The sequence below is a fragment of the Dicentrarchus labrax genome, unplaced genomic scaffold, assembly GCF_905237075.1.
Source record: "Dicentrarchus labrax unplaced genomic scaffold, dlabrax2021, whole genome shotgun sequence".
In the NCBI taxonomy this organism is placed as follows: domain Eukaryota; kingdom Metazoa; phylum Chordata; class Actinopteri; family Moronidae; genus Dicentrarchus; species Dicentrarchus labrax.
Window position 1 is genome coordinate 29,745,100 of NW_026136719.1, and position 25,358 is coordinate 29,770,457.

Genomic DNA, 25,358 nt, shown 5'->3' on the forward strand with positions numbered 1-25,358 from the left:
CACCAACAATACTGAATGTAGCAGAAAATAGGTTCTTTATTAAACCAGCTCTATGAGGTTTGCACAAAGTGTATGCAAGGACCTTCATCAATATATCAACTGTACCAAACGCTCAGGGCAAATCAGAAAAAAGATTAGTGACAATTCAATCCACCATTCACAGCTCTATTATACGGTATCAGGAAAAAATGCAGTGAAAAACTGAATATAAAGAGACTATTAACACAATTAAACTCATCCATTTTAATTCACAGTGACCTAGCTCCTCATCAGTCTTGGTGTGAGAGAGTGTGTGCGAGAGAGAGGGAGAGAGAGAGAGAGAGAGAGAGAGAGAAGAAGCTGACATGCTGACAGTGAGCAACATGCTGGCAGGAAGCTACAGATGGTATGGTAATTGTTTCTGTGAAAGATGTTTAGAGGTGTTCTGACAACAAAGAGAGACGCCCCTCATCGCAGACAGCACAGGTCCTGCCACAGGCACCTAAGTCTGTCCACTGCAGACGAAAAGGCTTGTAGCAAAGGCCTGCGCCAAGTTCTGGTTACGACATTGTGATTCACAGGTTTCAGTCATGAATTAAAACATGAAGATAAAAAAATGCCAGATGTGCTGTAAACACAGTTCCTGCAAAATCTACAGTGTGCAACCCACAAATCAGACATCTGTATTCTGTTGGCATAGTGTCTTTTGCTGCCTCTACAAGCACTGAAACAACCCCCAAATGACCTGCTGACCAACACACTGGTGGAGGGGGCATGTGCAAGAATGTGCAAAAAAAAAAACGTGATGAAGTGCCACAGGCTTCTGTCTGCCACCAGAGGGTTAAATAGTTAATAGTTTCCTGTGTGTTTTTATTACAGAGGTGTTGCAGTTAGACTTTAAATCTGAGTCAGAAAATAAAACAGTTTTGGAACTGTTTCACAATAAATGCTTCATGACTTTCTGTGTGCTGGATTGTTTTTCACCGCTGCCCCTCAGCAGGAGTGTAACATTTAGGAGGATCTATTGGCAGAAATTAAATATAATATGTATAGGTATGTTTTCATAAGTGTATAATCACCTGCATATAGGAATGACAGTGTTTTTGTTACCTTAGAATGAGAGATTTTTATCAACAGAGGGACAGGTCCGCCATGTTGAATTGCCATGTTTCTACAGTAGCCCAGACAGACAAACCAAAACCCTGGCTCTAGATAGGGCCGTTTCGTGTTTTTTGCCAGTTTCATGTCAAAGGTAGTTGCTCCTTTGCTCTTGGTTGAGTCATGGGGTTTTCACTAGTTGCAATCTCACTGTTAGAAGTCATTAAATCCTATTTACACTGGTCCTTTAAGACACAGATATCCTACAAGAAGTTTGAAATCAAACTCTGAGATGACATACCTTATCTCGAAACCAAACCACCAGAAAGGACATTTCATTCAATTCAAAATATGGTCATATGCACAGTAAGAAACACAGTGGTTTATACCATACAATGAAAATCTTACTTTGCCTGACTCCCTTTACAGTCATGAATAGCACAATAGATGTATTTCTTTTTTTTTTTATGACGAGTGGTCCTCCGAGACAGAGGTGTTCTAGTTATTCATACTCTTACGATGACCCATGCTGTTGTCTTGCCAAAGCTTACCTTGTACATTTCATAGCCCTTGTTACACCCCGTGCTTTCTGCAGTGTTTAGATCACAGCAGATCAATGATCTCTCTCTTTTTGTGTTTCTGCTTCTAGAGCCAGCAAAAACAAAAAAAAAAAAAACTTGATAATAAGGTGATGTCAGCTGCTGATAGATTTTGAATTTCCTCTACCTAACTCAGGTCACTTAATCTCAATTTATTTAAAAAAAATTGTTGTTGAAAATACCATATGCTTTTAAATCTACATACCATAGGATGATTCCTCAGTATGCGGTTATCATGTGTGCTATTCACAGTTCTGCCATAAAACCTGGAATTGTGTGGAAATGTACCCCAAACGTGCAAGATAAGTAAATAAAATATCAAATAAATTGGTTGACAAAATGTAAGGAAACATAATTATGTAAATTATATCCCACAGATGTGCACAATAATCCAAATTGGTGCGCTCGTGCAGTAATGCTGGGAAGCAAATTATATCCTGTGTGCCATAGGTGTTTGCCAATTGTCAAATGAATAAAATGAGAGACAGCTAAGGAAATTGCACCTCCTTTTTTCTGAGATACAGAGCCTTATCTGCCTTAAAGTTAAATTACTACCACTACAGAGGGAGAAGGCAGCCATCTACACATCCCTAATTATGAAAAGTACCTTTGTACTTCTAAAAGGTGTCTGACTACTGCAAACAGGCTTTATAAATTCAGTTACACTATGGATTGAAGTGGGGGAAGTAGAGGGGGTAGGGGGAAAATCTTCATAAAAACAGTGGAACCGGTGAAGCATGAAATAGCTCCCTCTTTCTGTCCCTCCCACAGGGGTAAAATGCTCCTCACCACCCCTGATAAAAAAAAATGAGGGATTAGGAAAGCCAGTGTTTTGGTCCTGTTTCAAATCAGTGCAGATTAGCTCATCCTTCCCCTTGATAATGCACAGAAATTTCAGGGACACTGCAGAAATGGATGCAGCTGAAGGCCAGGCAATGGGCACAGAAACTCAATTGTAGGAGGAATATTGTCTCTGGCTTTTATTTGAAGCCTGTAGCATTGTGGCGATTACAATAATAGCAACACAACACCTATAAACTTCCAGGGATGAAAACGCTGAATGGTTGCTAAAAACAAAAGACGTGTAGGGGGGAATTAGGTATGTAAAAAGCCTACAATGGAAAATGGAAAATGGAAAATGTTCATCCAGAATGCAACGGATGCTCTGCACAATCTACTGCCTTGGCATCTTCTTTACCTAAAAAGTTTTACTCAGACACCATTCTTGGTCAAACCTGTAAGAGATGTGCAATCATGCTATTTCCTGTCTAAATGGATTAGTCTCACTTTTCTCCTGCTGTCTAGCAGATGCCCAGACGCTGAAAGATTGCACATAACCTTGTCCTGGGGACAGCAAATCTCCCTCTGTTGGTTTGGGCACTATCCCGCAGAGTGACACGCATTAAACATGTATGAAAATACAGCCTGCGTTTACGGTTGTTTTCCCACCCTAAGTGTAATCTCATTAATCACGTCCTCAAGTTCACAGGATTTAATACCACGCCAATAATTTACAAAGGATGCCATTACTCTATATGAGGCATTTACCTCAAATTTACAGCTGTTGTTCTTTGGGTTGACGGGCCCGGGGTTTCTGGAATAAAGACACGGGGGTCTAGCCTCCTGTTTTATCAGCCGACAGAAATAATAGGGCACCCACTTCCTATTTACTCCGTACACTGGCTCAGTGATGGGAAATCAATAGGAATCTTCCTTGAACCAGAGAGGAGATAAATTGGGGCATGCAGCCCGATGTGACACACAATGGCTGCGGAAGGACATTGCAGCTTATTTCTGTAACACATTATCTCACAACACAGCTTCATCTGTATAGCCTGCTTATTTCCTTAGAAGTATTGCAAGGATAATCAAACAGTGGAAGGTCATAAAGATGTTGCGCCATGGCGGGATGCTCATTTGCAGACACTTACACTGTAGGGTGGCAGGAAGGGAAATTTAAATTGAACTTGACTACAGCTTTATCTACAAATAGAGATTTTTCACAGATAGTTTTTGGACTTTCCGCCATTAAAACACCAAACTGACAATACATAAAGCAGCATTAAGTGTCCAAAATGTTCAAATTAATGGCAGCAACAATTGCCGCTTGATGATGAAATGAAAAATAAGGGAAAACTTGAATTTCTTGTCAAATTAACAGCATTGTTTGAAACGGTGTTTAATGAAGTGTCTTGAAAAACCGTATGAAAAGAAACATCAAACTATTAACAAAATAATAATCAGCAAAGATACAGCTCACTTTACAAGATATTCTGCAAAGTGCAAAAAACTGCATTGAACAAAACTATTTTTCTTCATTACAATGTCCATATGCACAGAGGCTCTATTTTCCAGTTGATCTAACAAGGACATGAGCTGCTTTCTTTTCCACCATTGCCCAGAATTCACCCTCAGCATGCTTAGTACAACTCAGCAAACCGCACCACAGGGAAGCACTCTCAGCTCAAGTACCATCATACCTATAATCACTCAAAAAAAATGTGTCATTACAGTTCATTTACTATTGCTGGAATGCTAGACTTCTCCTCCATATCCCTCCATCCAGTAAGCATGGCAGCTGCGTAACATCTCAGCTCAGCTCAGCTTGGACCAGCTCAGAAGCGTGAAGGGTAGAAGACAGGGGGCATTCATATGTATGCAGGCACTGAGCCATAGAGAAGGGCTATCACTGAGGCATGGGGAGAGCTGTGGGCTGCATGAGGCGTGGGGCTAACAGTGCCCTGCTGTGAGCCCTACCCGGGTAAAACAATACTGTTTATGTCTGACTGGCTTTACACTGCAGGGGTCGAAAGCGAGAGGGAGAAACACAGGGATAAATAGAGAGAGGAGCAGTAGTGTGCATAACAACACTGGATTCTTGGTGGCTTATTGCAACACAGAGGTATGCATAAGGCAAATATTAGATATTACAAAGTTTTATTTTAAAAAAATGTTTTTTTTTTGTTTTTTTTTAACACAACTCACGCTTTAGGTACCTACAGCTTTTATTCAGTGCTTACTGTGGGCTCAGTGGAGCTTTTAGCAGCTAAAGAGCCAGATTTTTATTTCAGGACTTGGTGGACACCAAAGCAAGGCTAAAAGAAGAGTGATTAGGACTTACATTTGTCAGGCCACTTAAAACACAACCCAAAATGGATGCTAATGTAGCTTTGTGTCTGCTGGATGTGTCAATAGGAAAGTTTGTCATATAAACTTTATCAGGTGATAATATGTCATTGTAATTGGTCAAAGAACTCACCCCAAACTGGTTTAAAGAGGAAACACACAATATCTGTTCACAAAGTTGCAAAAAACCATAAAAGCTGAAAAATAAAACTGACATACATTTTCTTTTTTTCCCATTTGCTCATAAAACCTCATGACGCAGTCTAGGTGCTAAGAAACAGAGCAATTATAGTGCATACCTGTGTCCAATGTGATGTTATTGCTGCTGTGTTACTGGTACTGTTTGCACTGGGTTTTCTTTCTCACAAAATTCTTTGTTGGCCTTTTACACAACATTTCAAAATCTGTTTTAAGTAAGCTGTCTGAAATGCAGAGAGACTGCTAAGCCTCTAACTCATTAAAGTGCTTCTTGCACTAAATTTTACATTCTATTGGAAAAATCTTCACAGTCGATTACATTTTTTTCCCCATTTTCGGCAGCAATAATTTGATTACCATCAAGAAAGGCAGAATTCTTGACCTTGATGAAATGAAGGTGAAATGTGAAAAAGCTGTCTATTACTCAGAGATTGCAAACCTCAGAATGTGTTTATTTGCCAATTAGACAACTGTTTAAACAAAACCACATAAAGAATTATGTTAACTGCATGCTTGCTGTAGCGGCTGCCCTGTCATTCAGAATTAGACAGTACAGTCAGTCCGTCTGTTGGTCAGTAAATATTTTCTGGTCTCATAACTGTCACAACTAATGTAATGAACCCAGGCATAGTGAAAATGTAATAATGCATCCCATGGCAATGACTGTTTAAATGAGTCCAGCCTTCACTTAGCCACTGCTCAACCCCCCCCCCATGCTTTTCTAGGTCAGAAAAATGGCGTGCCAAAGCCTTTCTCTAAAATGGCTGGTCTGTGGGGCTGGACTGTCGCCTGATAGCGCCATTGTGGTGACAGGAAAGTGATTATGTATTGATCATGATCACATAGACACTGGTGTAGCTCTCTCTCCTGTCTGTGGGCAGAGAGGATAATAGCTCATGATCAGACAGGGAGACTGACAGCCCATCTCTCCAGGCAGTGCCACCAGCACTATTTTTGGACAGTACCACCTATTTGATTGAAATGCATGCGCACGGATGGGGAACAACGCAAGAATTAAGAGGCGATTAGCGCTGTGAGGCAGAGTATTGTCAAATACAAAGTGTAGCGCTGTGCTGTAGTGTGGCAGGCCAAAGCTCTTGATAACACAGAAACGGTTGTAACGAGGTGGAGAAAACAAGCGTGTCGAGGCATCCTTTCATCCATCCATCCATCCCCGTCCGTCTATTCTCTCAGAGGAGAAGATGACATACTTGGAGAAACGCCAGTTGATTTTCCTACAGTAGTCAAAGCCAGTTTTAGATTCCTGGGCTGCAGATGGGCATTTATGGCAACACTGCAGATGGGCATTAAGGGAAACCCTTAAACAAATAAACATGCTCATAAACAACTGGCATGTGTGACTGTTTTTTCATTTGCCAGTGTAGCCTCAAACCTCCCACCCCTTCATTTGTCACCATTTCCACAAAACACTCATATGATCTACAGCCCGGGCTGTGACTAAAAGTGGTGGCTCTCCTCGACCATGATGTTTTATATTTATATCAGGAAGATGTAAGTATTTTAGATTGCAGGGAGGCACATAAATAATTGCAAGGCAGGAAAAAACATGGTCTCCCCTGGCCCATCAGTCTTCATAACAGGACTAATGCATACTCATTCTAAACTGCGTGTTTCAGCAGGGCCGCAGAACGCAGCTGAGGAACAGGGCAAATGAATGAGGAACACCCCGCGGAGGCTTAAAAGATCAGGATATATGTGTTTATTTCAGGCACTAACACACTTTTCAAAATTAGACTCGGCCAAATACAACATAGGCCAGAGGAGGGCTTACAACAAGAAAAAAATATCTTGAAGATAAGATATGGTTGTCAGCATCCAAGAAATTGTTCCCCAGAGCCAATGATGGATAAGGGATGCTGCGCTTTTGAAGAGTAAGGGGACCGTCACACTTAAGCACTTACATTGTCATTGTTGTAGTACAATTACTAGTCTTCTATAAGACAGAGAGGGGGCCGTCACAGAAAAAGTGGGGACAATGTTTGTGTGCTTATCTATGTGTGTGTGTGTGTGTGTGTGTGTGTGTGTGTGTGTGTGTGTGTGTGTGTGTGTGTGTGTGTGTGTGTGTACAAGACGTGTGTACATGACATCCCTTTTTCATGGAGTTGGCTACTGAGCCTGCCGCCTTGACAAGCCATTTACAGGAACGGCAGGAACAAAATAATTAAGAGGGTCCTTTGTTCCCCACTGATGGCCGTGACATATGCCGCCATTTTAAAGGGTTGTGTCATTGATTCACTTTAATTAGTTCATAGGAAATGTGTGCAACATGCAGATAGAGTTCAGGACTGGAAGTCGAGGACGGAAAATTGGGCACTTCACGTGTTTAATTGCTCCCAAGGCATTTACAATGGCAAGGTAATAACAAAGAATAAGGCAAAGTATATTGTCTAATGAACAACTTTATCATGGGTAAATGAACAAAATGTTGCTTAATTTGAGAACTCTGCCACAAGGGTAAGGGTGTTTAATGTGAATTATGCCTCCTCAATAAAAAAAAGGAAAAAAAAGAAAAAAAAACATGTTTCAGCATAATGCAAAACTGTGGTGGGAAATGAACTTGCGGTTAATATTTTTGCCGCATTACATCAGCACTCGCTCCTGAGAGTGCTAAACCAGAGATCAAAGTTATTACTTAATACCAGAAATAAATTACTTATGTATACACTGTTGCCAAAATGCCCTTAACGAGGCGTGTATCCTGTTCCAGCTGAGCTGCTCAGTGGCCAACGGTAGGCAACTCCCAGTGTGTCCCAGTGTGTTTATATCTTTCTGTGTGAATGCAGAGCTAATGTACGCCACTGAATCACACAACTAGACTGAAATAATAAAAAAAATCCCATGTATAACAAGGAAAAAATTAGGATGAATGGACTGTGCAATTTGCCTTCTGGTCTATCAAGTTCAAGCTTTGCATTGCAAGTTAGCAGCAAATGTCCTCCACATCAAATCCTCTTGCAAACCACTAGGCCCCAGCAATGTGGAGGAAAAGAACAAAAGATTCCTCACTACTTGAAACCCTGACAAGGAAAATAAACAGCACTGTACAGACACGGAGGAGGCCTTGTCAATTCATAACGGGAAGAACATTATTAAATTATCGACTAAGAGATATTTTTGCCACAGTGGGTCAAAGGCATCTAGCCTAACCCTCCCATTCCAAGCGTGAAAGAGAAACTACAGTTAGCGCGAAAAAAAAAAAAAAAGGCACCATCTAGAGCCAGTGTTTGGTTTTTTTCTGTTCTAGGCTACTACAGACTCTGTAAGAGAGGAACCCGGCATCTCTAGATTTCTGCCAATGGATCCTCCTAAATGTTACATACTGGACCTTTATTGCAGTTAATCATAATTGTTACATACAACATACATACGTATAAGTTCTGGGGTCCCAGATAAACATATAATAATCATATAATAAACATATTTATATATTTATTATATTTCAGTTTGTTTCTGTCTTCTTAGCTCTGATTTGAAATGGCTGACACTCAATTATATAAAAAAAAAGGGTTAAGACATGTTTCCATGCAGATATCAAAATTTCGAAATATCAGTCTGATGACTGGGTTGCTTGAATGAGTTTTTGTATTGTTTCTATTCATAATAACATAATACCTCACCAAAACTCTATCTTCAATTGTTGCTTATTTAGACCTGAATATTCAATGTTATTGTGAAAAACTAATGCTGGATCACGAATATAATGAAGAAAGATAAGGTCTCAGATCTGAATAACATGCATCTGTATAAAAAACATCTGTAAATTAAAAACTAGACATAAGAAAAGGGCTAAATTTAAACAAACAAAAAAAAAAAAAAAAAGCTGGGGCCGGCAGCTCTGAGTGGCAGCTACTGTACACTAATGCATTACAACCTGTCACAAAATGAAAATCCAAAAACATTATAATGATTCAGATGTATACACTGACTTTATGGGTAATAGTCAGGTGTGTGTTTTTTTAGCTATCTGTAACAGAAAAAGTCAATTTTCTTTAGGTGCCACTGTGAACATTCACATTCTTTCAGAGTGTGTTATTTTCATATTCTGGGGGCAGCACTGGCACTGAGGATGACGTTGCACTAAAAACAAAGGACAGCGTTGGAGAGAAAGCGTTGCCATCCCTCCCTCAGCAACGACTCCCCCACGCTGCTGCAGTGCAAGAACATGTTCTCAGTCAATTACATACTTTCTATTCTTACAGCCTGCAGAGATAAAATTAAAAACAAAAAAAACAAGCTAAAGCCCTTCAGTGACAGTGGCAGCACACAGTCTGTAACCCATAACCCCAGCAATTGGCCCATCTACAAGCAACGTATGACAGAGGTCCACCACCTCCCACACAACTGCATTAAGACACTGAACTTCACTGAATCCAGCCATGTCGTTTGTTTCAGTGCCGAGCACCTTCTAAGTAATACACTCTGTCATCTGACAGCCGTCCTGGAGTGAGAAGGGTTAAAGCGTTTTCCCAGAGGAATGTCGAAACGCACTACGTGACTGGTGACTTAATGTCTTCGTCAGCCGGTGAGAGCGGTGCTATGCTGCCGTCTGACAAGCAATCCATCACAGAGAACACACAGACAGAAAGCTGCACGCCGCCACATAAAGTGTCTGTAAGGCAGACATGCTAAAACACACGCCTGACGACGCACACCGACACGCACATGCATGCATACCCTCGACAGAGATGGACACACGCTTGTGCACTTGTTAACATGCTGACAGTCATACAACACAGGAAGACAGACAGATGCACAAACATTCTCCAAATACTGAGCAAACTCTCGAAGTAGGTGGCCAGCAGAAAAAAAGGGGGGAGAAGCGACAGAAATGGTGGAATGTGGATTTACACCCCTAGTAATCCCAAGGTTTGTTTACACTCCCAGAAGTGAAGTGAAATTTTAAAGGGCTATCTCTGTAGCGTGCTGGAGAGCAGATTCACCCAATTACACAGCAGCCCCCAGTGTGACATAGTAAACCTGCTGTAGGATTGACTGTGTGTGTGTTTGTTTGTGTGTGTGTGTGTGTGTGTGTGTGTGTGTGTGTATGTGTGTGTGGACACCAGACTGTGACTGTGGTAAAACCACAAACTGACTAAATCCATACTGCAGTGTTGAGAGCAATACAGCTGCCAATGCTCCAATACACAAACAGCCAGAGCAAAAGAAGGCTGTGTGATGCCACAAATCAGCTGCCTGCATGACAGCAAGACAGTAGGGTGTAACACACACACACACACACACACACACACACACACACACACACACACACACACACCCTACACACACAGTAACCAGACCTGAATTTGGTATCGGCCTGCGATAAAATACAATAACAACAGAACATTTAAAGTAATACCTGAAGAAGAAATAAGACAAAAAAAAGACAAAAAGTTTTTTTACGAAATTACAAGCAGGACCATACATTGTGATAACAAAATAAAAGCAGTAAAAGCAAGGCAGACTTCTTTTCCTTTTTTTTGTACTTTCCATTCATTGTATCAGACAGCTGAGGCGTGGCAGTGACTGTGCGAGCCAGGCGAGGGCTTTAGTTAATGGGGACAGACATCAAGAGGAGGGCCTCGCCCGTATACTGGAGATTTGATCCTTTCGTCTTATCAGCTCCTTTTTCAAATGACCTTGCTGTATGGACTTTTATGCCTCTCCCTTTTATTCTCAGCCGGTGATTGGATGGGCCTCTCTAGTCTCAAATCTCTGCCACCTTGATGAATGTGTTCCACCCCCATTTATGTTGCATTGACCAATCCCCCTCCACTACCAGATACACATGAATCTTGGCTGTAGCCACTCGAATTTGTACTCACACACACACACACACACACACGTATAAGCACATACAATGTCTCAATGTCATTTTTGCAGTTCAATTAAGTCTACACAGTCTTTTGTTGGAGCAAAATGTAACTTAAAAGAGTGTTATTATGTCTTTCAATGGGATGCAATCGCTGCTTTTAATTTTAGGTGCTGAGTGCTGGTGCCTGCAGGGTCCAAATAGCTAAGGTTGGTACCTCAGACAATTAATAATGCAGACATGGAGGGATGAGAGTACAGGGGATCCTGTACTCGCTGCTCAACACTGTAAAATCACCTGAAGCATGAAAAGGGAGCACAGCCCCCAACACATACACACACATTCATGTTGATTTTTGGCTGCAGAGGCGTGGAGCAGAAGTTCTAGCTTTTATGAAAAAAGCAAAGCGTAAGTGAGAATGACGTGCCGCACAATGCAAGATACAGCAGGAAGGAGACGCAACAGAGCAAAGAGAGATGAATGCAGAGCAGGAAAAGCGCACAAGAAAGAAAAAAAAGGCCCTACAACACAACATTAAAAATCCACAACTCTCTTCTTGAATAATTAATAGGTGAGCCACGGCTGTGTGCTGAAGAATGCGTACGAGAAAGCATCCTGACATATTCGCAGATATGAGTAAGCATTTGCCAAGTCAGAGGTGCGAACTGGAGCCCTCCTCATTTTGCCTGTTTTAGCGATGATGCAGAGAGGACCGCCCACTCACCAGCATGACTTCAAACAGTCCCTTGTCACTTCTGGCTGATATGTAACACAGTCGATAAGAACACACACACACACACACACACACACACACACACACACACACAGGCCCACACATGGGAAAGTTAGATTACTTCTCTCTCTAATGGTGCATGGCTTTTATTAGTGGCAGCTACACACCGGTAGAGCTAACCCATGTTGCGCCTACTCTGTCATATAAGTATTTTGACTTTTTCTTTGACTATGACTTTCTGTCATCTACATGTCAAAAATCATCCTCACAGGCATCACATTTTTTTTAATTATTATTGAGGAGCAAAGAATTACATATTTTGTATTTATTTATTTCTGAGGGTAATACACAGCTTGTGCACAATGTAAGGACAATTCCACAGTGTGAAAGCAACATTTATTGTGAGTACTTTTCATTTTAAAACACTACTGGATCAATGTGTTCCCATTTCATTCATTCAAAAAAAAAGATGAAAAGCAATGCAGATGGAGATGAAGAAATCCCCATTTTTAGTCTTAATTTGGTTCTAGCTCCAAGAAGGTTCCACATATGTGGCTTTGAAATGTTTTATATTATATAAAGCAATAACATACTCAAGGCTATACTGTGTAGTAGTGGTGTGCTGGGGGTCATAGGGTCACAAGCTGAAGGCCAGCTGCTGTAGATCAGTGCCAATATACTACATCTTGCTGATATTTGTTGCTGTTGAGAGGCTTTGACACAAAAAAGCTTTATTTATACTACACAAACAAAAAATAAATAAAAAAGAGTTTGAATCCCTTAAAGATGAATAAATTGTTCCACCATGTCTGGTCACAACATCTCTTTGTTGTTTCAGCTCTGGGTCTACTTACATGTGCAGTCACACCCACTCTTACCTCCAATGCAGCATCAGAAGGGCTCTGAGAGCAGAGGCTGGCTATAAGCTGTGGTCAGTGCACACACAGGATGTGCTTTTTGACAGCTGGTTCACTTTTAGGGGTGTAAAAATGAAGGCCACTCAAATCATTAACTAAAGTATCAAAAGCTCTATTGAATAGCACTCCATTAACAGTGGGGCCGCACTGAAATCTGACTTAAAAGGGGAATGCAACAGTTTTATTTTATTAGAACTACAGTATGTGAAAACAGTTGCATAGTGTATTCTGAATATTCTGCAGTACAAGCAGACACACTGCATCTATAGGTTTAGAGACTACAATATTTTAACAGAAAGCCTGAGGTGCATTATGGGAATTGTAGAATCCAGTGTTTTTTTTAAGCTTATAAGGCAGCCTGACTAGCACTATCACAAAATCATGAGATCACACGAGAATCCATCTTGCTAGGCTTCGATCTATGCATTGTGCTCTAGGTGTGAAGCAGCGGGAGGACACCGTCTGTTAAACAACAGTGGTGGCTCCCATAGAGGTTAGCGTAGGTTAAACTATTTCTTCATTAAAAGCGAAGAACGGTGCTGAACTATTTTCTCGATAGCAAAGATGTTTTTGTTCTGCTCCTGACTTCAGTAAGTTGGTAAGTATGTTATATTGTTTTTTGATATGACTGGTTGGCCATGATAGACCGTGGTAGATGGTTCATCCAATCACCTGCTGTATTTTTTGTATGTGAGTGCCCTTTTCGAATCAGTTTCCAACTATGACTTGCCAGGTGAATCTGTGTAACAAAGCATCTGGCTCTGTCAGGTTAGTGTCTTTTGGAGCTAGAACCGAATTAAGGACTACAAATTAGGATATATATCTCTATCTCCCTTGCATTGCATTGTCATCATCATTTCTTTTTTTTTTTTAATCTGTCTCTTGCTACTTTATGGAAGTACAATGCCACATTGATGCAGCAGTCTTTTAAAATGAAAAGTACTCATAATAAATGTTCCCTTCACAGTGTGAAATTATTCTTTCATTGTGCACAAGCTGTCTCTGTTACTGCCTTACAATGGCAGAAGCACACAGACTCAAATCAAATCCAATACATAACAAAAGGCTTTACCACCCATTTTGGCCCACTAGAAAGCTAATGATGGTTTCAATTAGGGCTGCAACTTATTATTATTTTCCTTATTGATTAATATGTGCTTTATTCTCTTAAATAATCCATTCACAGAGTAACCGTTTGGGCAATAAAAGATCAGAAAATTGTGAAAAATGCCCATTAAAATTTTCTAAAGCTCAATGTCAGATCTTTAAATTGTGTTTTGGACTGCTGGTTGAGCAAACACAAAATAGCTGGAACTAGGCAATGTTTGGAATTTTTGCTTGAAAAACAACTAAAACAATTAATATCACATTTGTTGTGAATTAATTTTCTGTTGATCAACTAATCAACTAATCTGTATCAGCTTTAGTTACAATAATGGTAGTAGCTAGTTTGTACATCCTACATGGAGATGGTGTCAGTGACCGTCTGACTGCAACACTTTGAATGAATTGTTTGCACAAAGTAACTCCCTCAAATATTTATTAATTCATTCACTGACTCACCCGCAGTCAGCCCATCTGCCCACCAGTGGCTATTAGAAGGCATTACAGAGTCTTCAGCTGACACACTGAACCAGGATCAGTCTCTCTCCTCCCCTGCAGTACGGCTGAAGGGAGGATGCTGTGTCCTTGTTTTCACTCTCAGATTGATTAACTGACCTTGATACAATGATCAGCAGTGTGTGACAGTATGACAGCGAAAGATGAGTCTTACATGCATTTCAGGGCTGCAAAACTTTCCTAACAAACGTTTAATTAAACAGGACACAAACCTGGGACGTGACAGGTTTTCAGTTTTTGACAAAAGGTCTATTCATGCATTCATTCTAACAGATATTTAAAATAAATAAATTTAATTTTTAACCTTTGTGTCCCTCATGTACCTCTGTTGACCCTGTTGCATGAAATCCATTTAATCACAACCAGGGCAACACAGAGGCTGGTCTTTGTGACAGCCTCGGCTATTCGCATCCTTCTCCTCATCATTACAGAAACAGACACACAGCAGCTTGCACACATGCTCCTGAACACACATATGCACACACTCTCTCATTTGGCTTCCCTTTCATGAACTTTGTTTGTTATTTACCTCCTTCCTTTTCATTTTTCTTCTCTATTTCGTGGGCACAGCGGAAAAAAAAAACAATTTTGTTTGAGAAACGGCACTGTGGCTAAGGAGAAGGCTGCTTTTTGTCCTTAGTCTCATTGAGAGTCTTTTGCTATTCATCGGGGCAAGGCAGCCAGGCCAGCAAGGGAGGCAATCTTATGCAGATCACATTGAAGGGCTTCATTACCTAGAAACCAGCTACTTTTTGTTCTCCCTCAAGGGAAGAGTGAGAGAGAGCATTAGCTTAGCAAGAGAGAGTGATGGCGAGCAAAAGGGACGGAGAGCAAGAGAGGCGGGGTACGGTGGAAAAAAGTGTGTGCATGAGAGAAAGAGAAGGAGCGAGTTACAAAGAGAGTGCGTCTCTGTGGGCTGCACAGGGAAGCAGGGACAAATTACACCTGAGCAGCATCTTTACGACTGCACGGTGGCTTTATGCTAACGCAGAGAAAGGTATGTGTTTTAGTGCACATGTGCACTTCTATGCACTTGTCTGTGTGTGTGCAGTAGATACACATACATTTACGTGTACAGTGTATGTCTGCCTGCATGCTCCAGAAAAAAAAACATATTGCCCCAGGAGGCTCTAAAGGGCTTATATTACTGCATCTGGACCGGTGACTGATGATGTTACATACATAATTCAGAGGTACATTGGATAATAAATAACATTTGATGCATTAGTTATACACGTTTGTATGTGATATTGAGCAGCTGTGACTGTGCGTGTGTGTATGTTTTGATGTGTTGTTTTCTCTTTTACTCCTGAACAACATATATGTTGGCTAGGGAATATCTGACTTGCCCTTTTTTCTTATATAGGCTATGTAATGGGTAAGTGTGAGACAAAGAGATGCTGAATTAGCAATGACTCTCTATCAGCTGCAGGGCGTAGCTACAGGCAAGAGCAGTGAAGAAGAATGGATACATACAAAGAAATAGGAGTTACTGGGTTACTGACAGGTGCCAAGTATCGCAGACACAAACGTGCATAAAAACAGAACTAGAAATAAACCCACGTACACAGGGAAAAATGCACGTACACACAGATGTACAAGGGCGGATGCTGTTGCCAAATGAGGTGCGATAGATAGGAGTAGCAGGTTATTTACAGAGAAACTCCAGGATGTCAGTTAAATCCTTTCTGCCTCGGAGGCCTGTCCTATCCCCATTTAGCACGGCCACAGAAAAGGGCAGGCTGGCATGCACACTGCCTGGCAGTTAGACAGGCCTGAGAGAGTCAGAGCCTTGGCCAGGTTCACTGCTCTGACCCCCTCTCACCCTAGCTCAGCCTGTGAGCCGCCCACCACCATCACCACAGCCCCGGTCTGCCGCGTCCCTGCCCAGCCCAGGAGCGTGCTCGTCAGATGTGCCCCGGCCCAGCACTGGCCCAGCTCTGGCCCAGCTGCCCACTATGTTAAAGGGCCAGGGGCCCCCTGCCACTCGGTCCATCTGCCAAGCTGCAGACCAGAGTCTAGGATCAGAGAAGAGAGAGACACAAACACCAGACACCCTCGCTTTTAGCTCTCTGCTCAAAGCTCAACAGAGAAATGCCAGATAAAAGATGCACTATAAATGTGCTTCTTTTACTTATGTGGGTTGCTGTGACCCTGAAATACTGCTAGGGTTTATTCAAGTTAAACTGCATTTAATGCATTCAGGCTGAGACTTTCCAAGAGCAAGATATGTTTAAGATTTACTGCAAGATCAGCATAGTACAATAATATTTTTAGGGATATCAAGGAAGGGGATTTTTATAGAACATCTGGCCCAAGTGGAGCATGAAATGCTCTGAAAATAGCTCTGCTTTTCCTGTATTGATCTGAAAGATGGCAATGTGTTGAAAAATATGTGAAGGGTAATATGAATGGACAGATGTATCTATAGATAGATAGATAGATAGATAGATAGATAGATAGATAGATAGAAGACACAGTGACACATGCTCAGATGAAACATACACTATTTAACAATGATGTTTTCCTTCATGCAGGATTGTGTTTCAGTGTATCACTTATAAAACTGTGAGAGTCTTAAATCATCTGTGATCACACTGAGCTTTCTGCTCTATATATGTTTGGAAGCGAGAGACGATCAGCTCTGATAAAGGTCTGCATCTTGCTCATTTCCATACGTCTCCCCTTGATCAAGTCTGCTCATTTATCGTTCAAATCTGTGATGACAAGCCTTTACTTATTTTCCCAGCTGCCGGTGGTGATGAGAGCGTAATCAGAAACATCATTAAGGCCCCACATAGACGGCTGTGCCTGTTAGTCCTGTTACCCACACCCATAATAACTCTGAAAATGCAAATCAACTCCAGGTAATCTATTAATGTCACTTCAATTTTATGTCTGCGCTCCAATTTAGCAGATCTTGACACATTTGGCAGGGATACGTGCCTCCATACAGGTATTCATTTTGCTGGGGTTTCAGAGAGCACGGCCCGTGCGAAGAGGAGACGGGCCATCTGTCTACGCGCCCGCTTATTAATCGGCCTGATAATGAAGCACACTCACAGCCTAACACTCCTGGGGCATCTCTCGCATGAGTTCCATCCGGCAAAACAACTTTCAGCAAGTTTGTTTCGCAGTGTAGCAATTATTGTCATTCGCACCCCCCCTTAGCGCAGGGAGGATGGTCTAGCGACCTCCTTCTAATTACCTGAAGCGTCACTTCAAGCAGACTTTGTAATTTCCATCTACATCACAACCCCCTTGTTAGCTGCAGAAGGGTAGCAGAGCCTTATAATTCCAGCATATGGTCGAGAGACATACGGGGGAATTTGTCAGCTTGTACTGGCCTTAAAGTCGAAGACCCCATTAACAGGAAAACAGGATCTACTAATCCTGTGAGATCTGTGCAGTCAGTGCAAATAAATTATAATACTCATCGTAGCCAGGCTCGCACAAATAAGCAACAAACTCACTTTTAATTGAAGAGACAGTGAAACATAATTGTCTAATGAATATGAAAGTATGAATATAGTAGGGATATGGAGAGGTAGAGTATATCAAATATTAATTTGATTAAATTAATTGATAATGATTAGAGTTTTTATCCTTAAATTAACAGAAAAAGATCACATGGTCCTTTACTTGCCTGGAGATTAGGAGTAGAGGAAATTACACAACCCATGGATTTGTAAAGCACATAAAACAAAATCAATTAGATAATCTGAAAAAATACTGCATGTGTGGTTACAGCTGCACTAATTAATATTTTTATATTAACAATGAATGAAATGAGTATGCGTAATGTGGAAAGGGTTGCTCATAATGAACCAACAGAGATCCAACACTGCAGTTCCCCATAACCGTGTCTCCCAGGAATTACAATTATACACTACTTTGGAACAGCAAATACGTTTTGGAAAAGCTAACGCAAGTAAAAAACACATAATTGCGTATTTTTGAACATTGACAAGTAATCCATTTACACTGTCCTCCCTACATTTCCATTGGACTTGCGGTGTGTCTGCATTTGCCTGTAGTTTCTGCATTTGTAGCTCATTCCTTTATGCCATGTTTTTTTTCCTGAGCTACTAGCAGGCCACTGCACTTTAGCTTCGGTTCATTCACTGTCTTGGTTTTCTAGCCCATGATTTTATCTCCAGCCGTGGCAGGAAGCTGTTTTCAAAATGGCAGACAAAGAACTTGAGTTAGCTACTAGCTGGCAAACATAGTGAAGCATTTAGCAGCAGGAGAGTTTCTATTTTGAATAGGGGCTAAGACGGAGCTAGAACAAGAGTGAAAATTTGACTTTTGATTTGTCAGATGGCCAGAAACACAAGTCAAAATGAATGACATGTTTACTGTGTCTGCTGGATGTGAAGCCTGTATGCCACTGTTTGCCAAAATGTTGATGTGTTAATTTTGTGTTCACTGTATCCATGAAAAAAAAAGATTTTTCTTTTTCTTTTTCTTGTCTTGATAACAACCCCATAAAGTAAGACCGACTCAAGCACAGTGGTCACAAAATCTCTGCTGACAACAGACTTATCGCGGCTCCTTACACTAATGAGATCAAACCCTATTCTGACTGGCTGTCTCTCCTCCAGCAGAGCCACCACCTTTGCTCTCCACCTCCTCTCATTGTTGCACTGTACGTTGAGAGACGATCCGCTAAACAATTAAAATGGTAGTCACCTCCATCCTCAGCCATTCAGGAAAATGAAAGTCACAGAAAAGTCACAGAAAGCCACACATCTTATCCGACTGGCCCTTTTAAAGGAAGAACAAAAGGTCTTCCTCCTTCGTTTCCCATTAACCTCTATGCTCCTCCGCACACAGGAAACATGGCGACCTCAGTGGCCCATGTCACATATCTCATCCGGCTGTGGGGACCGCTTCCTATGGGGGATGGTGACATTCAATGAGGGGGTTTTCTATCTAGCTGTAGTCCTTGGCAGATAAAAGGTGGCTGTTGATATTTGTCCCTGGTCTCAGTGATACGCCGTGGATACATTCTTGATAAGCCAGGAGCCGGTAAGACATTGATGAAGTCTGGAGTGGAACTGACAAGCTCTGTAAGTGGATAACATCGTCAAGAGAACCAGTCTGTTATGGTCCGGATTAGATTTTTGATTATTCAGCGCACGTGGCTTTTCGCTAAGCAGGAACACATCAGCACACTCAGCATTGTCTGAACTCTGTACGAGATGTTTGCAGCATTTCTTAGCATGTGCCATAATTACATTTTAATGCTTCCCAGTTTCATGTCGTGGCAGAGATTTGCTCATATGCAGCAGACCTCACCAACATCCATTTATTTTCTACTCCCTTTTCCTGTGGACTTTATTAGTTATCCACTGCTCAGCACACTTTCAGTAATCCACTGAGTCCTGCACAAATTCTCATTCCAGCGCGATAAAGATGAAACACCACTGCAAAGAAACCGGTGATTTATGAATATGAGGCGAGAGAGATGAATGACTTACTGTTTGTTTGTCCGGAGCATCTGATTCTTCCCATAATGCAGCAGCACATGAAAACTTAACAAGAGGGAAACTAGTCGCGGAAAGAAAAGCCTTTCAAGCAAACAACTGAGCTTTCGTGAATGTTTAATTAATCAGTAGTGACAAAAGGGAACAACAATCAACAAAGAGACGCCGATTTCCATTTCTTATGCATTATTCCCATTGGCAAATCACCGAGTGCTGTCAACTACCACTTTGCTCTCTACGCCATCACTATGGCTGTCCCTGCACTGCACTGACAGAACCCTTGGAGAGCTACAATACATTTCAACTGAGATCCAAAACAACGAGCAGCAGGGATCAAGTAACGGAGTTCAGACAACAAGAGTTCACTGTTATTCTGTGTTTACATGGATTCTTTTGCGTTGTGTTTTGTTCCTTTTTGCTTCTTCTGCAGCAGTGGCAGCAAATAAGAATCAGCTGCAATGATCATGAGAAGCTGACGCTAAATCACCATTACCTCAGAGAACCGACGCAAAGGCTGCAACCTACAGATGGGATTTACCAAACAGATTCCATTACATACCTAACACCATCTGCCCTAGCATGTTATGTCATCTTTGTGACAGGTAACAAGAGGAAGCTCGATAAGGAAACACAATAACAAGCGCATACCGCCCAACAACAGACCTCAGCACCCTCGCTGAACTCCTCCAATGTCAAGACGGAATAAAGACACACTCTGATCTCCTTCTTTCCACTGATGGAAACATTTTCTACAAGACTCCTACTGCTCTGGGGTCATCGGCGAGGCTCCCCTGAAGAAGAAACACAGTGCACTGATCTATGTACAGGCTCCTGCCAATCCTAGATGAGCAGTGCATTTGAATTATTGTGATCATCACACAGTGGTCATTTAAATGCATGGATGGAATAAGAATGTGAATATATGAATATATTAGCATACAGTGAAATGGAAAGTGTTTGCAGTGGTTTGTGTACCAGTTTATGGAGGCTTGAAGAACGGTAGCCTGTGGCAATTAGCATCAGTCAGTGTTGTCAAGCTAAGTGACAGATGGTGCTAACAGTTTGTGAGTGTAAATGCAAACCCTTTATGCTTTCATTTGGCGTCTTCTGCTTCCCCTATGATTATACTAAAGCGCCTGAATCTTGAATTAAAAACTATACATGTATATGCTTTCCTACAGTTAGGTTTGTTCAGCCGTACTGCGGTAAGAAGGAAAAAGGTCACATGACCAAATCTAAACACACAACCGATACAAAATAAGGTAGTCTGCAGTGGTTTCTGCTGCTACAGTGCTCTTTCCCACAGTTTTTGTCATCTATAAAATATTACATTCTGAGCTTTCTAATGTTTCCATAAATATTTGATCGTAGTGATCACCAGCTTATATCACATAACTGAATAAACACAATAAAAATTCCACATATTCCCAAACTCTCCACATCATAAGATAGCATGGCCTTTGGCCTATACAAAGTGAAAAATAGAATTTTTCTTATGCTTGTCAGACAGCTGAGTGCTGGATCTACATATGCTGATGTTGCTGTAGCATGTCTGAGATGTGCTTTTCAGCTTCTGTAGAATTCAACTTGTGTGTGAAAGAGTTTTAGTATGGTGTTTCCTGCTTTCTTGATGTGGTGAGTTGTATGATTTTACATTGCAAGACTGCGTGGCTCACATTTTGTATTTTGTAAGTTGGACTTCTTTGTGAGTGAGCTGTTTTGTAGAGGATATAACATTAGCATTACACAGCCTCCTTAAGCGTGAGTTCAGTTGCAGCACTGAGCTATGGGTGAAGTTCTAGTGATTTGATTTGATTTATCATTCTTGTATTTTCATTTGCTAAGACACTCATAGCAAGCAAGCATGTAAATAGGCATTCTCATTTCCTCTTGTTCTTATTCACTCATTATTTTCATGCAATAGCCCATTAGACATCAGCCGTCTCTGAAATCTCACACACTGATTAGGCTTCTGTGTGCGGCGGAGGCCAGAAAGAAAGTCTGTTTATTGTGACTCACCGACAGCAGACATTTCTGGAACTGAGGCTCGGTACGGGCCTTCAATGAACTGCGGCGGATTGTCGTTAATGTCCTGGACTTTGATGATGAACTCGGACGGTGGCTCCAAGGGCTCGTCAGTGTCAGCATTAACAACCTGGGCTGTTAGTGTGTACTCTGCCTTCTCCTCGCGGTCCAGCCTCTTCATGGCGTGGATGTCGCCTGTTAACTCGTTGATGGCGAAGATGGTGCCTGCCCCCTCACCTGCAAGGACGTATTTGATGTTCTTGCCACCCACATCCAAGTCTGTGTGTAGCTGCAAGCAAGAAGAAAAATAATAGATGAAGTTAGAAGGTACAGCAAAGTCCTCAGTTTGGTCCCACTGTGTAAACTGGGGGAGGGGGGGTCTTTAACGAATGCAAGTTGATATGCTCAGCAGATTCTAGAAGTAAATGCAGATAAGTGTACAGTATGACGGTAATGTGTTGTTTTTGTCGCTGTGCTTTGCTGCAACTAGTGTAGCAGGGATACTAAACGTGGTTCAACATAGCCTACACTTTGCTAAATGAGGCCCGCTGGGGACAATAACTTTATAAGTAGCACAGGAAATGGACCTTAGCCTACATTGTTCCTCGTTATACATCGCAAATACATCATACAAACACACTTTGCGGGGGATGTTGCTCCCTACAGTCTGAAATTCACCGAACGAAGAAGTGCTTTGAATGTGCATTCCATAACACGGCAAGAACAGTATCAGAATCCATAAAAAATTAAAGAGGAAACACTGCACATGATGATTCATGCTCACAAATAACTAGCCCCAAAGTTACTGGATGGTACTGCATGTTCCTCATTATTTTTGTAATTACAGTTTCATTAGTTCACTAAAGCTGCATTACGTGCTAGGCTGAGTGGTTGGCTTCCCCTTGCATGGGCTGAGTATAACTAATGAGTCTGACAGTGCTGCATAAGGCTGTTGAAACATCTGTGGACATAAGAACAGGCAAAAGCTTCTGCTGTTTCAAGTTAAAAAGGTAAATTGGAAGGGCAGGAGATACAACGGTGCGGAAAGAAAGAGGTCAGAGAGAAAGTGAAACGCCGGGGCTTTGACATGAGGGAAGCAAAGAACTCTGCTTTTATTCACATAAAACAGAAAGAGCACTTCTTTAGCTGTAAGTCACCTTTCATATAAGCCTCTTGATCCCCAAGGTGAGTGACTTTCAGAGGGGAGGAGAGAGGCACTTAGAAGAACATTTACAAATCCAACAATGTTCAGTGTTGCTGTGACACTGCTGGCAGCCCTCTTCTTTCTCAGTTTGTATTTTTGTTAATATACATGCCTCGCAAAAACACATAGCCGAACACACATGCACACAACCGAGCACACAGACATGCATCAAAACATCTGTATTCAGCAGCTTTAATTTCATTTCCTGCCACAGTGTTTCAACTGAGATTCCTGTGGGAGCGTGGTTAGGGTGCAGAATAGCAAGGTAAAAATCTGTCGGTGAAAATCCCGACCTCTAAACCCCCCGCAATGTTTTTATAAGCCAGCTTTTATGCATATACTGTCTCGGAGGTGTTGTTTGCAGACACTGACAAAGCACATTCACTTAAATTGTCACACCTTGCACTTTTGTTTTCCTAATTGTGCCATCATTTCACATGAATGATGTAGCTCATTAACACAAATGCCTCGCAACATCCTGCACACTGAGAAACTCTTTAAATGAGCTCAAATTAATGATGGTCTGTCATTGTTTTTTTTATCCTATGTGTGACTTCTTGGTATGCCTGCAGCTCGGCATATATAACTGCATGTGTCTGTGTTTCCCTCATAGGGGTGCAGATTGACTGTCTTAGCTAGCATATGGGTTTTGGTTGTGCCATATATCATGCATATTTTTAGCAATGCATCAATGACTCAATCCTGGTGTGCTTGGCACTGATACTCCTTTCCTTAATTTGACACTAATACTGTCAGTTGGGGTCACAAATAATGTAAAAATGGATTCATTCCAGACCAGTTTTCAAGGTCAAAATCAAGAGTCAAGCTCAACTTCTTAGTCAATCAGGGAAAGTTTAACGACCTGCAGTTCCATGGCAACTGTGCAAATTCAGCTGCTGATGAGGACCATGTGACATGATCAAAACAAGGCGGACCTTGACATTAAATTTTGCCATCTGTTGTTTCCAAAGTCAAGAATGAACTGTCAAGCACATGACTGATATGCATGTCACTAAATGAATGAGAGTGCACTTTCTAATATTTAATGTAATTTAGGTTTGAGTTTACTGCTTTTGCTAATTATCTGGCATTGTATTTGCAATATCGTCTTAATATTTCTTGAGCATGGAGATTCATTCATGCCCTTGCAAACACAATACTTTGGTAAAACATTCTAATGTTGGGAAGACCTGGTAGCCTACGTGTTGAGGCACTGACTACTAATACACAATGAAAATAGAAATGAAAGTAATAAAGAAGGTGAAGTAATGAAACCAATAAAATAGATAAAAGACAATAAGAAACTCAAAACTAAATAAGTTATATAGTTCAGGTCCTCGGGCAGGTCGTTCCAGTGCCCCACCAAAAGGTTTTGTCTTGCACTTTGGAGCAAATGAAAGACTGAGTGTTCTTAATGGTTCACACATTGCAAGTAGGTCAGACAGATAGAATATTGTGTAGTGTTTTATAAACTAATAATGTCACAGCTCTTGGTATGCACAATCAGTGGTCTGTATCATTTCGAGGCAGTGCTTTGTACAAGTATGAAACCATGGGCAAGCCAAGCACTTTGCACAGAAAAGTATATATATATATATATATATATATATATATATATATATATATATATATGCCATGGCTACATAACTGAAAACAATGTCCATGCATATCTTCCACACAACAGACTCACTGCTTTGGATTTGTATGGGATTGATTCTTCTTCTTTTGGACAGTTGTAACTTTTTAATTACGTTACCACTTTGCATAGCTGTCTCGGTGGCACAAGCCACGGTGCATTGTGGAGAAGTTAATAATAATTACAGGTGGATGAATAAACCCTCAACTTCACGTAAATGGAACACTGAAAAAAAGAAATGTCATGCAAGCAATCATCGCTATGCTAGAAACTGCCACTTTATACTTTACACTAAATTCCCTGAAAGTTGAGCCTGCAACCAGCAGCGGTTCTCAACACTGACATCTCCTCTAAATGCTCTAGGTCACCCACTTTTTTACACAGCCTTCACAGTGGAGTGCACAAATGGTCATCAAAGAGTACAATTACTGAAGTGTCTGTGTGTGTGTGTGTGTGTGTGTGTGTGTGTGTGTGTGTGTGTGTGTGTGTGTGTGTGTGTGTGCGTGTGTGTGTTGGTTTCTGTCACAGGTCCCTGTCATTAACTGAGTTGCCTGGGCAACTAAAAGAGCACCAACAATCAGTGCCACGGACTGTGGCATTCAGGAAACAAGCAGATAATGGATAAAAACATACTGTAGCCATGATGATTATGTGCTACAATGCAGACTGGAGTCACAAAACACCCATACGGTATCCTGAGCACAGGGTGAAGGTTGTTTAGACACATACACTGAACAAAATTATAAACGCAACACTTTTCTGTTTGCCCCCCTTCATCATGAGCTGAACTCAAAGATCTAAGACTTTCTCTATGTACACAAAAGGCCTATTTCTCTCAAATATTGTTCACAAATCTGTCAAAATCTGTGTTAGTGAGCACTTCTCCTTTGCCGAGATAATCCAT

The 25,358-nt window shown here is 41.3% G+C and overlaps 1 protein-coding gene across 2 annotated transcripts in view; it reads right to left on the minus strand.

The window, feature by feature from the left end:
- The window catches only part of cdh8 (cadherin 8), a 92,214-nt gene that overhangs the window by 33,926 nt on the left and 32,930 nt on the right, over positions 1-25,358 (minus strand). For both annotated transcript variants that reach the window (XM_051380121.1, XM_051380120.1), the window contains exon 3: positions 21,609-21,903. In XM_051380121.1, the coding sequence (XP_051236081.1) occupies positions 21,609-21,903 (295 nt within the window). The remainder of the gene's footprint in view (positions 1-21,608; positions 21,904-25,358) is intronic.